This window comes from Labeo rohita, chromosome 19 (genome assembly GCF_022985175.1).
Source record: "Labeo rohita strain BAU-BD-2019 chromosome 19, IGBB_LRoh.1.0, whole genome shotgun sequence".
Taxonomy (NCBI): Eukaryota; Metazoa; Chordata; class Actinopteri; order Cypriniformes; family Cyprinidae; genus Labeo; species Labeo rohita.
In genome coordinates, this window is record NC_066887.1 from 686,740 (window position 1) to 702,563 (window position 15,824).

Genomic DNA, 15,824 nt, shown 5'->3' on the forward strand with positions numbered 1-15,824 from the left:
GATTAGTCAAACCGTTTTCGAATGACGCGTGAACGATTTCTACGAAAGGTACCCAAAAATGGTTGTGAGGCTATATCTCCACAACGATTTGGCATATTGAGGCCAAACTTGGTGTGTGTTATAACAAGCAGGACATGAGACAATGTGCAGTGCTTCGGCTCAGTGCCACCTAGTGGTCAGGAGATATGAAAAATGGGTATTTTTGCTTATAACTTCTGAGTAGTTAGGCCAAAAATCATGAATCCGGTCTCTTTAGATTCGGTGCATCATGCCGAGTCGAACCATAGCTAATTTTACCATGTCAGCCAATTTGGGTGTCGGCCATATTGAATTTTGTCCAAAAATGCTATATTTTACAAACGCATTGACGTATCGTTACAAAACTCGGTATGTGTCTTCGGGACCATGCCCTGACAGTACTCAAAAAGTTTGGGAGCAGCGCCACCTTGTGGTCAAAAGTTATAAAGAAATTTACAAAAATGCTAATAACTTCTGCTTACATTAGCCTATTGTAATGAAACTTATGTCAATAGATTCCTTGGGTCAAGCCGAGAACATTGATAACTGTTATGCCGAAATTGGCCAAACTTCCTGTCCGCCATTTTGATTAATGTACAAACCTACTTTTTCGAACTCCTCCTAGACCGTTAATCCAATCTTCACCAAATTTGACTCAGATCATCTTCAGCCCATGCTGGCAAAAAGTTATGAATTTCGTGTCGATACACAAAACCATTTTCGTTTAGCGCTTCAACGAATTTGCTGGAAAGATGCCAAATTACATCTGAGGCTGTATCTCTGTAAAGCCTTGACATATTGACACCAAATTTTATATGTGCTATTGTCACCTCACACTGACCACGCCACATAAATTTGGTAACAGCGCCACCTACTGGTCAGAAGTAATACACCATTAATTAAACATTAATAATGAAATTTCCAAAAATGCTAATAACTTGTGATTGCTTTAGCCTACTGTAATAAAACTGGTCTCAAAATATTCCTTGGGTCATGTCGACAACATACATACCAATTATACCATACTTGGCCGAACTTCCTTTCCGCCATTTTGATTAATGTTCGAAACCTACTTGTTCGTACTCCTCCTAGACCGTTGATCCGATTTTCACCAAAATTGAGTCAGATCATCTTCGGACTGTCCTGACTCAAAGTTATGGATTTCGTGTAGATAGAATAAACCGTTTTCGTACAGCAACACTACATATTTTAGGCTTGATGCCAAAATGATTCTGAGGCTGTATCTCTGCAAAGCTTTGACATAATGACGGCAAACTTTGTGTGTGTCATTGTCATTTCACACAGAACACGTCACATCAATTTGAAAACAGCACCACCTGTTGGTCAAAAGTGATAAGCCATTAAATTATATTATTGGTTGTATTTATGATTTTTCAGCCATTTCAACTGATATCATTCTAAAATGACTTTAGTTACTCATTGTTACAGTCGGTCTGTTGCTCCTTGCCATGCTTAGCTCCTCATTCTGCCTCTGTTGTGCTTGGCCCCACAATTGCTGCTTGCAGCTATATTTGTATTTGCTTTTGGACAAATATCGTAGTATCGTGTTATATCAGTTGCAGTTCTGGTGCCTCCATCTCAATATACTGTACAACGCGACATATATTCACATCAGTGTTAATTTCGCGGTAGAGTTACACTCACATGACACTGCATTTGCCGGTTAAACATTGCATATGCGTGCTGTTCCAGTCCACATACACCTGAAGCGCGCGAACACTAAAATCCTGTCGAATAGCGCTTAATTACTGGTCCGAGTTATGTAACGTGTCTAATTGCACTAATACTGCCAAAACACATAAGGTTTACATATAAAAACAGTTGCTTATGTGTAAAGTGAAAGTAAACAATTGAGAGATGCGTGCGAGGGAAACGGATGCGTGCCTGTATGTTAGATGCTTGCAGCTCTTAAAGGGACAGCAGACTAACTGTTTTAAACATGGCATTGTCATTAAAGCGATAGTTCACCCAAAAATTATAATGCTGTCATTATTTACTCACTTATATGTTGTCCCAAACCTGTATTAATTTCTTCCTTGTGCTAAACGCAAAATAAGATATTTTGAAGAATGTGGGTAACCAAACAGTAGCTGGTCCCCACTGAATTCAATAACTGAAATTATCAAACAATGTAGATAACGTTCAACAGAAAAAAGAAACTCATTTAGGTTTAAAACAACTTGAGAGTAAGTAAATGATGGTATAAAAATAAAACACACTGAATTGACAGACAGATGACAGAAATGTCATTTTTGGGTGAACTATTCTTTTATTGTTAATAAAGCAACAAAACACAAAGAGAAAAATCTCTCACTGCTCTTGACTGAAGAAGTTTAATACAGTTGCTTTAATAAGAATCAATGTACAATTGATGTATATAGTGCATAAGTATAAAGTGTTTCACTTTTTATATTAGTTCATATCGTCCACCCATACAACAAAGTGAATAGACTGGTTAAATATATCCCTCCAATCATTTAACCATTTAACTTAAATAAGAACATAACAAAATTGTGCAATAATTTTCATAACTAAGGTTATGAAACACAAAAAATAAAGGTGATTATTTAAACCTGAATAATACTCTGTAGTGAGTTCCTCCAAGGAATCTGTGTGTGTGATGATTTCTTAGAAATGCACCATTGTCCAATTGATTGTGTATTTAATTAAATCTGTATGTGTTCAATTGAAAAATGGGCAAAAACGTGATAAAAATGTTGCAGCTCACCAGGACTCCAGTGATTCACTTCTTTCAGGAGTCGCACTGCAAATGTACCATTGTGACATGTTGTACGCATCATTGCTTTAGATTCCAAATAACACTATTCAAGCCATCTAAAGCTGTTTGCATTTTACACATTATTGCCATTGTTTGATTGCATCAGCGCTTATGGTTCAAGTCGACTTCACACTCCATTTGCCCCAGGAAAAGAGGTGATTCTTTTTCACGCTCTTCTTCTGAACAAAAGAGCGACCAGTGCAGCAATATCACGGTCAGCCCTCCATTTCTTGCTTTTTAACTTACCGTATGTAGTTGACTCACTGAAGTTAGAGACATGTGTCTCAGTTATTGATGCAGATGGAGGACCTCAGCTGAACTTAAGGCCTGGTCATACCAACACAAATGTTAGTCATGAAAATTCTGACTTTTGCATGCAAAAAAAAATGGCAGACTGGCTGAACAAAAATGCAGTTTCACTCAGTTTCAGTAAAAAGTGGCATTTATGAAAGAGTAGACACAGTGTGCATACACATAAAGAAAAACATCAGTATAATATTCTATTTGCATATCAGGATGGTGATATACCAGATTTTTTTTTTTCCTTATGTTTGTCCTTATTCCTCTGCTATTCACTGTAATTTAGCAAAATTCCCTTGAAACTGTAGTCATGGTTATTTATTTTGATTAATAGAATTGACAAAATAAGACAATACTTATTTTGTGTGAGGCAACATGGGATATGTAGCTAAATTTTTAAGACAAGCTGAAAATTGTTTCTGAACTACTTTGCTGCTTTATACAATTTTATACATCAGACGCATAGTGCCTAAATGGCCTTCCTAGCAGCGTGAATAACACATTTTGAAGAGATTATAAATAGAATGTATGCTTTGCATACCAGCTGCAGCTTGTGTTTTTTTTTTTTTTTCTTATTTTTTAAGCATTTGCTATTTGTTGTGAAATCATTGCTCATGCCTTTCTGACTAAGGTACTGTGTTCAGCTTCAGGCGCATCCCTATGTAGTTCTCTTGTTATAAATTATGTAGTAATATTTAGCATTAATTCGATTGAATTAATCACCAGAATTTTCATTGGAGATTCACATTGCTGCACCTCTCTGTGTGAATAGTCCTGTAAGATTGTATCACTGTCAAGGAGCGAGACACTTCTGAAACTGACTAACAGTCAAACCATTAGCTCATAATCTCACTCCCACCTTGTTATTTTACTCTCTCTGTCTCAGAGACAGGCTGCAGATATACACTGTTAATATTAGCAGCCGTCAAGAGGCTATAATGACCTCACTGAGATTATCTGTAGCACTTCACAGCTGAAAGATAGACAGATACACAGAGCACTTGAGCAGCAGAACTCCAGCTGTCCGCGTTTAGATCCATGAGGAGATGGCCAGCACTTTATCTTCCCCAGACCACCATCATCATGACACCGCAGTTTGATCGGCCACTCCTGCAGGAGAACAGCACTGACTGCACGCAATCCTCAGATGACTTCTTCACTATAATTTCCACAACTAAAACCGACTAAAGCTAAATTCCATTGTAGAACAAATTCTGAAATTACATTTTATATAATAGCGCTGCATGGTCCTCGGTGTCAGGGCGGGTTTAAACAAGGTAAGGAAAGAATATTATTGAGTTAATACGGATTAAAAACACAAACCAACATATTCTTACCTGTGAAAGTTTTGCCTGTTACTTTAGGAATTTGAATGTCGGTGTTTTTTAAAACCAGATGCTGCACAATGTTGTTGCATCTTGAAACTCGAATTGAAACTTGAACTGATTGTTATTGTGAGTGACGACATAGACCGTTCCAAGATGGCGGACACGTCAACATGACACATAACTTTCCACAGTAATGCATTTTGGCTTTCTGAAATATTGTAAGTATTTGCTGCTGCATTTGTACTGGACATGCACAGATGGTCAGCTGCACTGCTAGAGCGAGAGGGTGTGCTGATCATGTCTCATTAATAATACCACAACGCACACAATTGTGCTCTGAAGGACACTATGACACCAGATGAAAGAGAAAAATAAATATCAGGAAAAAAACATGAAAAAGTGCTGTGGTATAGTGGTTAAAGACCTGGAATTTTAACTCTAAAATAAAAGGTTGTAGTTTCTGTGAGGGTCAGAAGGACAGGAATGAGGACTACAAGCAAAATAATTTCAAATGAAGGTTTATTTAAACCCCAAAAAGGATCAGTTCACATAAACTAACAGAACCAAACTGACCTAACACAGGGAGCAAAGCATCAGCTTATAAAAGAAATGATGGGCCCGTCATAACACAAGAGGAGAGATGCAAAAACTAATTATTTTGTGTTATTATTGCAAGCTGCCGTTATACTGAAAGTAAAGTAATTAATGTGAAGAGAGGGAATGATAATAATAGTGTTAAGCATGTCCATGTGAGTGCGTGTGTGTTATGTTACCAGTGCTGTGTGGCCACCCCCTTAGGCTATCACAGATCAACCCCCACAATGGATGATTAATACATTCTCGACACTTGGTTCTGTAATAAGTGACCTTTGGGTCAAAGCTAAATGACTGTTTACTTAAGGGAATGGTTTGGGTTCAGAGCTAAGCTCTATTTGAAGCTGAATCTGTGAAATGCTGTCAAGTAGCACAGACAGTCATTTTGAAATCTTCCCTCTGTGCGTGAGTTAGGACTGGCCATCTGTCCAGGGTGCTTCCCCCGCCTGCGACCAAAAACACTGGGAAAGGCTCCAGTATCCCTACATCCCTACAGAGCCACGACACAATTATTTATATAGTGCTGCATACAATACAAATTGTTAGAAAGTGACTTTGCAGTAATAAACAGGAAAATAACAGCATTAATGTTTCATTTTTAGCTGCTTTTAGCAGCTCTGCAGAAGACAATATTGCCGTTATTCAGCTCAAGTCAGTTCAGTGTTGATTCAGTCTATTTATTCCTGAATACTGGATTCTGATTGGCTGGCAGGTATGTAGTAAAACCGTTTAATGCACAGGTAGTTCCAGGTCAGTTTAATCACCGTTCTATATTAATGCACTGCTTTAATTGATACACACTAACCAACAGAGAGAGCTCGGAGATCGCAGATTGTTCTACGCACACACATAAACTTATCAACACATCCCCATGTTTTATATTAATAATATAGCCTCATGTCAGGTGGTTCTTTGCCTCCGCGCTGTGTATTTAAAATCCTTTAATGCACGGCAAGCTGTTGATTATCTGAAAAGCCGTTGATTATTTAACTGCCATAACTTGCTCATGAAAATCCTGTTACCATAACACAAAACTACCCAAATGTACACATCAATGACCCCTATTCTATTCTACAAACCCTCTCAGTCACAGTGGGGTAATAAGAAGTAAAAAAAAAAAAAAAAAGGAGGATCATTTCAGTAATTCCTAAACTGATGTAGTAAAAATTTCAATTAAATGTGGTAAAATTTGGAAAAAGGGTTTCCATTTCTCTGTCACAAATTGCAAGTTACTGACCTTTGATGATGATCCTTAAATTCACATTACTGCGTAATCAGTCTACTCTCCATACCTCCATAATGACAAAGAAAATAAAATCATATTTTCAAATCAATTTTGCTGCAAATCTGTATGAAAACACTGAAAAACTAAAGGTGTCATGTTGCATTAGTATTCAGACCCTTACCTCAGTATTTAGCTGAAGCACCTTTTGCAGCAGTTACAGCTTCTAGAATTTTTGGGTATGATGCAACAGTCCTGCATTTGGGGATTTTCTGCCATTCTTCTCTGCAGATCCTCTCAAGCTCTGTCAGGTTGGATGTACTGTTGGTGGACAGTATGTTTCATTAGGTTCAGACTCTAGCTGGACCACTTAAGGACATTCACAGAGTTGTCCTTAAATGACTTCCATCTACCACTAGTTCCTCTGCCCTGACCCTGCCAAAGAAAAACACCCCCACAGCATGATGCTACCTCCACTGTACCTCTCTGCTGGGATGGTATTATGCAGGTGATAAGCAGTGCCTGGTTTTCTGTAGATATGACACCTGGAGATCCTTGAGGTGCTTTTTTGTAAATTATAAGCAGGCTTTCGTGTGTCATGAAAGGCTTATGTCTGGCCACTCTGCCATCCTGTTCTTGGGCACCTCTCTTTCCAAGGCATTTCTCCTCCAATAGCTCAGTTTGGTCGGGCATCCAGCTCTAGAAAGAGTTGTTTCATTCTTACTCGATTTAAGAACAATGGGGGCCACTGTGCCCTTGGGAGCCCTCAGTACAGCGGATTTGTGTGTGTGTGTGTGTGTATGTGTGTGTGTGTGTGTGTGTGTGTGTGTATTTCCCTTTCCCAGATCTGTGCCATGACTTGTTTTTGAGCTCTGCAGGGAGCTCTGATATGCATTTTCGGCTCATACAGGTTTATGTCTTTCCAAATCATGTCTAATTAATTGAATTTGCCACAGATATGTAGAAACATCTCAAAGATGATCTAAAGAAATAGGACGAACCCATAAAGCTTCATGTGTATATATACTGTCAAATTATTTTAAACCAGTATTTAAATCATTATCTTAACTGCTTCAAAATACATGCTGTTAACAAAATCATCGTTAAATAATCTACAATTACAGTATGAATAAAGAAAAAAATTCTTACACAAACTTACACAACTTACATAAAGAACTTACACAACATACACAATAACAGTGAATAACTGTAGGCAAATTGAAGTATATGCACATACCTTACAACGCATACATCTTTATTCAGATTTAAGATTTATAAATACTTTGACATTTTTAATACATGTGTTGAGGTGTCTCGCCCATCTGATGATCTATGCTCGCTAATAAATAATATGAGCGACAAACGGTCAATCGTTAAGTCAAGTTTACTAAATTAAATCAGATGATTTTCTAGTAATTCAGCAGAATTCATGGGAATGTAGTCTAGACATGGGAATATGGAGTGTAGACTGATGTAAATAATTGAAAGCATTTTCGCACAAGGCTGCAACATAAAAAAGGGAGAGTCTGAATATTTTCTGAATCCACTGTATATAATTATACTCAAGAGTGAAGCATAGCCTACTTTCTTGCTTTGCTGTAATTAGTAAACTTTATTTAATATAACAGCCATTAATGCTCATATTAGATGTGATACATAAATGCCTGATATGTAGCTAGTTTATGCAGCTTTGGATCTAAGAAATAGAGACGAACTTACAGTCACGTAAAATAATTTGTCAAGTCCTGTCCCAATAAACATAACTTTGCCTGAATTAAATAATATACAGCCATGAATGAGCACATGTTGGAAATCATAGCCCTGAATTTAATTCTCTTTCTTTTGTCTATATGCTCATCATTAGTCTCACGAAGTCGGAGTCACGTATAGGCTTAAACTTTCATAAGAAATAGAGACGAACTCGCAGTCACATAAAATAATCTGTCAAGTCCTGTCCCAATAACTTTGCCTGGATTGAATAATGTACAGCCATGAATGAGCACATGTTGGAAATGAAAGTGCTGAAATTAATTCTCTTTCTTTTGTCTATATGCTCATCATTAGTCTCATGAAGTCGGAGTCACGTATAGGCTTAAACCATCATAAGAAATAGCTCGAACTCACGTAAGATAATCCGTCAAGTCCTTTCCCAATAAACGCAACTTTGCATGAATTAAATAATATAGCCATGAATGAGTGCATGTTGAAAATAAAAGCTGAATTTAAAAAGATTCACTTGTTTAAAAGACCCTCAATTACATTAACATTTACTATATAACCATTGTTTTTCTAATACACTTCTAAATATATACAACTCTATGGAAATTATTTATTATCTTCGCCAACGAATGCATAGATAAACCGCGCTGTCAGCAGGCATTTCATATGCAGGTTCTGCATATCAGTTATATAAGAAATAAGAAAAGAATAATTTGTTGTAATTAGGTCAGTACTAGATAGAGCCCTTATAAGCAAATCTCTTCTAAGACTTCTGCATTTTAAATATGAAGATTTCACTAGGACAGATGCATGAGAAAATTGGTATCAGTTTCATTATCAGCCATGGCTGCTACAGTCTCTCTGGGGACCTGCAATAACAACAGCGGCCGACCGAACTTGCTTTGAATTTCATCAGGATTGTTTGCGGAGGTCTGATTTAGGATTGGTGTTGTTGAGAAAGATCTTTGCCTTGTTTGGGAGTATTGTCTGAGACTCCTCTCCTGCAGAGAGCAGCTTCAAAGATGAGCCCCTCCAAGGCTTAATGAAACAGGATGGTCCCCAGACGGCCCTCCACAACACCAGGTGTTCTCTCCTTAATGATCTCATGCAGCAGTGCGAACTTCATCAGCCTCTTCTGTATTAATAATGCTGGGTGATGACTGGGCTCCAGCTTGTAGCTGAATAATAGAGCAGTGCGCTTCATCGACCTTGACATACGTCTGCAGATGCGGTTTGATGCTGTGCCGACAGGATGGAAGCCACAGTTTTTGTTACACTCCCATATTGTGGAACATTTGCACGGTACTGCAGGACTCTTTTGTTCAGCACAAAAGAAAGCTACAACATTAGAGATGTTAGAGGAATACAAATACAATATTTGCGTTAAACCTACTCTTATTAAAAGCTATTTGTTTTTCAAAAAGGTTCTGTGAGAGAGTTTTTAATGAGTGAATGAATGAATGAATTTGATTTTAACCCAGTATGTATAAACATAAACACCATTTTATTCTGGGCAGCATCTCTGTAAATATCCCGCTACAGTCCACCAGCTTTCGTTTGTGTCTGGCGTGGCATTGAATTTATACGCAGTGTTAACAGATAGAAGCTTTAGTGTTGGGAACGCCTCAGCTAGATCAAGGCTGTCTCATAACACGCCTCTAATATGATGTGACGTGACCAAACGCTGCACTTTCATTGACAGCGATGCTTCTTTTGAAGTGGGGATCAGCCTGCTGAAGTCTTTGGATTGAAACATATTTATAACTGCAAAGACCATTTCTGGTTGAATCTGCAAGAATTTTTCATTGCTGATATTGTGTGACTACGTGCTGACACAGTATAACAATAGTGAGGTTGACAACTATTACTGAAGAGTTTATTTTATTTTATATCTCAATGAAACTGCTCACTTTGACATTTAGTACAGTGCTGCACATGACTGTGTCCTGTAATGCTCGCGTTTCATATACTGTAATTATTAACAATTATGAATTATATACTGTAACTGTAACATGAACATATACACTTGAACATTATCAGTGAAATGTAAACAGACCAGAAACTATGAGTGACTTTCTTTAATTTTGTTTTGCATTCTCAGCTGTCCGGAATGACAGGAATAAGAAGAAAAAGGAGATTCCAAAGCAAGAGTTGGCCGAAAGTTATGAGTTGACAGCAGAGCTAGAGACTATCATTGAGAAGATACGGAAAGCTCACCAAGAGACGTTTCCCTCGCTCTGCCAGCTGGGCAAGTACACCACGGTGAGTACTGTACTCTCACTGCCTTAAAGTACTCTTATAGTGGCCCCAAGAAGTATTTCAGTGCTGAATTCACACCAGCACGAGGGTCAGGGTCAAAGAGGAGGTGATAAGCCAGTCTGGTCTCATTGTTTATACGTAGGTATTAGTTTTGTACATTTTTGTGTGTTTTTCTCGATGCTGAAATATACAATTAGGACATATTTTAACATTTAAATTGTAAAAATGGCTATGTATCTTTGGCTAATAAAACGTTAAATATTTACAAACGTTTATATCATTAAGATATTTGTATCAATTTAGATTTTTAGACCTCTTAACCTACCTCCAAATGTAAACTTACCAATTTTATAGTGAATATAAAACGATATAAAAACTTAATTGACCGAAATATGTAGGGAAATAAGCATTTTAGTAACAATATAGCATTAAAAAGATCATAGTCGCTAATCCCACTCCTACCTCTAAACCTAACCACAGGTATTTCTGTACAAAGAAAAACACTACAGACTAGGGCTGTGAATCTTTGGGTTAACAGCGAATCGTTTAGATTCACGATTCCTAGGGTTTCGATTCGATTCCAGAATGAGTTTTGCGAATTCAGAACGATTCGATTCGAGACGATTCACAATAAAAATTGATGCGATTCAGTTAACAATGCAATTCTGCTTTCTTTAAGTGTATTCACAGGATTATTTAAATGCTTCCCCTAAATTCTTAGTTCTTAGTCAAGGGGGAAATGCAGCCTTTATGGAGTCAGAGAGTGAGGGCAAAAAAAAAAAAAGATGATATATAGCATGTAGAAATTTACACAATGCACATTTCTTAATATTAAGCCTGAAATGTGAAAAACTACAGAAAAGTAAAACTAAACTACTTTACTCTAGCAGTACTGGGCACGAATACTAAGGAGAGATCAAACGTTGGCTGCTCAAAAAATGCGTAGGTGAGAGCGCTCACGCATAATCCTGTGACAGGCGGTAAATGGAGCGCGTGATGGAGAGATGTAAAGGAACGAACAACACTGTTCAAGGTCTCCGTTCATTTGTGCTTTTAGTAATTTAATGTGTAAATATTTTAAAGCACTGAGTCGCTATAGAAATTGCGATTCATTCGATTTTTAGTGTTTTAAATCGATAACAGGCCAAAATCAAAGATTCACGACTCAAAAATCCATGTTTTAAGATTGATGCATATGCATTGTCAGGTTTTGTAATCGATGCATCGAGAAAATGAATGAATCGTTACACCCCTGCTGCAGACAGATCAGTGCAATCACAATAAATTATTTATTGCAAAAATGTCGAAAGCAGTACCAAAAGCAATCCAAATGATGATACATTGCAGCCGCCGTCCTCTCTGGTGGAATAGTTTTGTATGAGGTGCAGAACTAAATTTAAGTTGTTAATCGCTGAAAATATTATCCAGATTATTTTCTCGATCCACTCCATGAAGGCACGCATTTCTCATTCAAATACACCTGACCAGAAACACAGCATGTTGCAATCTGTGACGACGCAGGTGAGAGCCAATGAGCGTTCGATTTTCTTGACGCAAAACTTGTCATAAAGTTTCTTGAAGTGGCAACTTTTAAATTTAGAAGTTTACAAATAACTATTTGTGTCAGTGTTTTCTACAATCTTCCAAATCCCAAAATATTTTGTAAGGATTGTTTTGAAAGATAAATGTCATGAGTTATTATTTTTCCCCCAATTCACTGATTTATCACATTATTTAAAAAAAAAAAAAAAAGCATCATTAATCTCTCATTACACTTGAGGACTCTGTATTATAATTCCAAATTAACATGTAGATCCTGTCTCAGGAAGCTCTGGAAAGACTTTGACATGTAAACACTAGATGCAGGGGAGTGTTGTCTGAATGACAGCTGCTCCAGATGAGATTTTATTATGATTTTATTGACAGCGAGTGTATGCTCCATGTGGAGATAGCTGGGAGCAGCAGTGTGTGTAAATATAGCACTGGTTCAGTGTGAGGTGGCTCAGATTGACGTGACTGCTCTATTAACAGAGCTCTGAACGGGAGTTCAGTGGCAGCAGTGGATTGTGGGTAATCATGGTTTGTGTTCGCATACACAAACCCTTGTCTTTTAATAGCAGGCTGTCACTTGTTCTGAATGTTGGTGTGGCTTTTGTTGTTGACTAAATTCTCAGGAAAGAGCACTATCTGTGCTAGAATTCTAGGACTTTTTTATTACCTGTGACCCTTATCATTAAATATCAGTTTAGGATTGTTTTGTAATAAATCTACGGAGCCCTGTGCATAACATGCAAGGAGAAAAGAAGTAAATTGTGTGCATGATTTAATAATTTGTTCTTTCTGTTTACTAAATTGCGTGCATGATTTACTAATTCGTTCCCTCATTTTAAGTAAATTGTGCGCACAAAATAATTTGTTTTTCTTTCTGGCAGTCTCATAAACCTGTTGCTTCTGTTACAGTATATGTTGGACAGACACATTTTGATTGGGTTTTATTTTGAGTTGGGAATGAGTCATAAAGACATTCTCAAAAGCCTTGCAGCGTTGCATGGAAAAATGGTGAGAGGCATCAACAATGCGGACGGGAAGTAGAACGAATTATGATTTACGTTATGGAGGATTGAAGATACCGTTTTGTGTGATTTGGCAAAAGTGGTGGGGACACGTCCCACTTGTTCTACACACAAATTACACTCTATGTACTCTTTTGTGCAAAAAAAATTAAAAATTGTGCAAAACTTGTGTAATAAAAAATTCTTTTATGAATTATAGCCTACCAAAGCATATTTGCTATGTGGAAACTATAAATGGAACATTCACATTTACACTAAAAATAGTATGTTTATATCTGTTTTTATCTGAATACACATACAGATACAAATAATATCCCCATTGCTACAGATACAGATATTGGCTTCACCAAAATATGCTAGGGCTGGGAAAAAATTTAATGAAAAAAAATACGCTAGGGCTGGGAAAAAATTAAATGAAATCTTCTTAAATCACAGTCAATCTCTTAATGAATGAACATAGTGCATAGTGCGTCTTCCTTCCAATAAATAGCAATAGGCTAGGCTTTGTGTTACTTTTGATATGAAACAAAGTCTAAGATTTCAAATTCTGTCAATTTCCTTAGGAAATTCAAATAATAAATGCCGTTTTGGCGCTCCTTAATGTGGCGTGATAAATCGTTGTAGCTTTGTGTACTCGCCTGTGCATAATCAAATGCATAGGAAAACATTCGAGACAGTTTAATTTTTTTCTGGATCCAGTGCTGTGCTGCCAGACTGGAGCACACTCGCCAACAAATGGACAGGGCTGGGAATTACAGCTACAATTTACAGTAGATGACCCTCAGTGCAATCTGTCAAAATGACGGACGGCCTTCAGATTTTTCCGTCACTGATAAAAAATTTCCGTCAATGATGGAGAATTTTCGGTTAACGCAACCTCTGGTTGAAGCCGAACCGATGTCATCAGGGATTTGAATCTGTGAAAAAAGGTCAGTGGTGAAACATCACAGAGCTCTGGGACTGTGACTGGAGTGATGGGTGTTGTTTGTACAGTCTGGTGAAGAGAGAGATGTACAAACACACACACGCACACATACACAGATAACACAGGCGAAAGAGCAAATAATGCTAGTTCAAGAATAAAAACACTGGTTATGTAGGTAACTGAATTCTAGAGGCAGGTCTTAACATGGATATGGATAGTTATAATGGATCTTTGCTACTTTAGTCTGGTATGTAGAGAGCATATAAAAACAAAGTCACACAGAAATGGTGGACAAATTATGATAAATGTATGCCATAGTGGCTCTACACTCAGCCCTTTTCTTTTCTTGTGCATTCTGGATGACAGAAAACTCTGGCAACTGTATATAATTCACAGAATTCAGTAATACAGTTACTGCAATCTCACAGAACGAGACGCAGACGACTTTATAGAGCCATGCAAAAATGCAAGGGAAGTCCATGCAGCAGCTTTTCAAATATCTGCAAAACTGAGAGTCCTCTGAAAGTCGCCCAAAATGAGAGTTAGACCTCCAGGTATGGGTCAATGAGCACTTTAGCCTTAACCCTAACTCTAACATGGCATAGGAATAAAAATGGGATGAAAACCACTGTCCATTTTTTGAAACACAGAGCTGAACAAAAGTTGAATAAGTCCCAATCCTCTGACTGGCAGTTTTCTCTAACAGTGAACATATTACCTGGGAAAGAGCTGCAGAACAGACTGCATCCCTGTCAACTACAAGATTGATTCCAGGACACTTCCAGTTGGCATCCTAACTGCAGGGTATATACAGGATGAAGTGGGCCAAAAATGGTCCACTATTTGTTATAGATAGATTTGTATCTAGATACCCAGATGTTCTTTTCTTTATTACATTTCTTATCTTTAGGGTCCACCTGTTCTATGCAATTAAAGTGAAATAACTAAACATAAATATAGGAGCCTGATAAAAATGCTCATTTTAAAAGGAAATTTTAGATGGCACTTACAGGCTTTTGCATTTGAGCTCTTCATATATTATACAGGTGCATCTCAATAAATTAGAATGCCGTGGAAAATTTCATTTATTTCAGTAATTCAACTCAAATTTTGAAACTTGTGTATTAAATAAATTCAGTGCACACAGACTGAAGTAGTTTGTCTTTGGTTCTTTTAATTGTGATGATTTTGGCTCATTTAACAAAAACCAACCAATTCACTATCTCAACAAATTAGAATACTTCATAAGACCAATAAAAAAAAAAAAAAAAAACTTGTTAAAAAATTGTTGGCCTTCTGGAAAGTATGTTCATTTACTTGGTAGGGGCTCCTTTTGCTTTAATTACTGCCTCAATTTGGCGTGGCATGGCAAATCCTGCTGGGAAATGAAATCAGCATCTTTAAAAAGCTGGTCAGCAGAAGGAAGCATGAAGTGCTCTAAAATTTCTTGGTGCAGTGACTTTGGTTTTCAAAAAAACACAGTGGACCAACACCAGCAGATGACATTGCACCCCAAATCATCACAGACTGTGGAAACTTAACACTGGACTTCAAGCAACTTGGGCTATGAGCTTCTCCACCCTTCCTCCAGACTCTAGGACCTTGGTTTCCAATTGAAATACAAAACTTGCTCTCATCTGAAAAGAGGACTTTAGACCACTGGGCAACAGTCCATTTCTTCTGTGAACAGCCAGCTTTTTTGGCAGTGAATGTTTGTGACTCACCCTCCTTGTGAAGGGTGTCAATGATTGTCTTCTGGACAACTGTCAGATTAGCAGTCTTCCCCATGATTGTGTAGCCTAGTGAACCAAACTGAGAGACCATTTTGAAGACTCAGGAAACCTTTGCAGGTGTTTTAAGTTGATTAGCTGATTGGCATGTCACCATATTCTAATTTGTTGAGATAGTGAGTTGGTGGGTTTTTGTTACATGTGACCCAAAATCATTTTAATCAAATTAAAAGACCAAACTAAAGAGTTAAACTACTTCAGTCTGTGTGCAATGAATTTAATACATAAGTTCACAATTTGAGTTGAATTACTGAAATAAATGAACTTTTCCACGACATTCTAATTTATTGAGATGC

General features: G+C 37.4%; 2 protein-coding genes across 3 annotated transcripts in view; one reads left to right on the forward strand and one right to left on the reverse strand.

Annotated features, from left to right (window-relative positions):
- The window catches only part of LOC127182184 (retinoic acid receptor beta), a 239,412-nt gene that overhangs the window by 207,079 nt on the left and 16,509 nt on the right, over positions 1-15,824 (forward strand). For both annotated transcript variants that reach the window (XM_051137332.1, XM_051137333.1), the window contains one exon: positions 10,083-10,243. In XM_051137332.1, the coding sequence (XP_050993289.1) occupies positions 10,083-10,243 (161 nt within the window). The remainder of the gene's footprint in view (positions 1-10,082; positions 10,244-15,824) is intronic.
- Positions 1-15,824, reverse strand: part of LOC127182187 (zinc-alpha-2-glycoprotein-like) — a 195,353-nt gene that overhangs the window by 54,423 nt on the left and 125,106 nt on the right. The window lies entirely within an intron of this gene.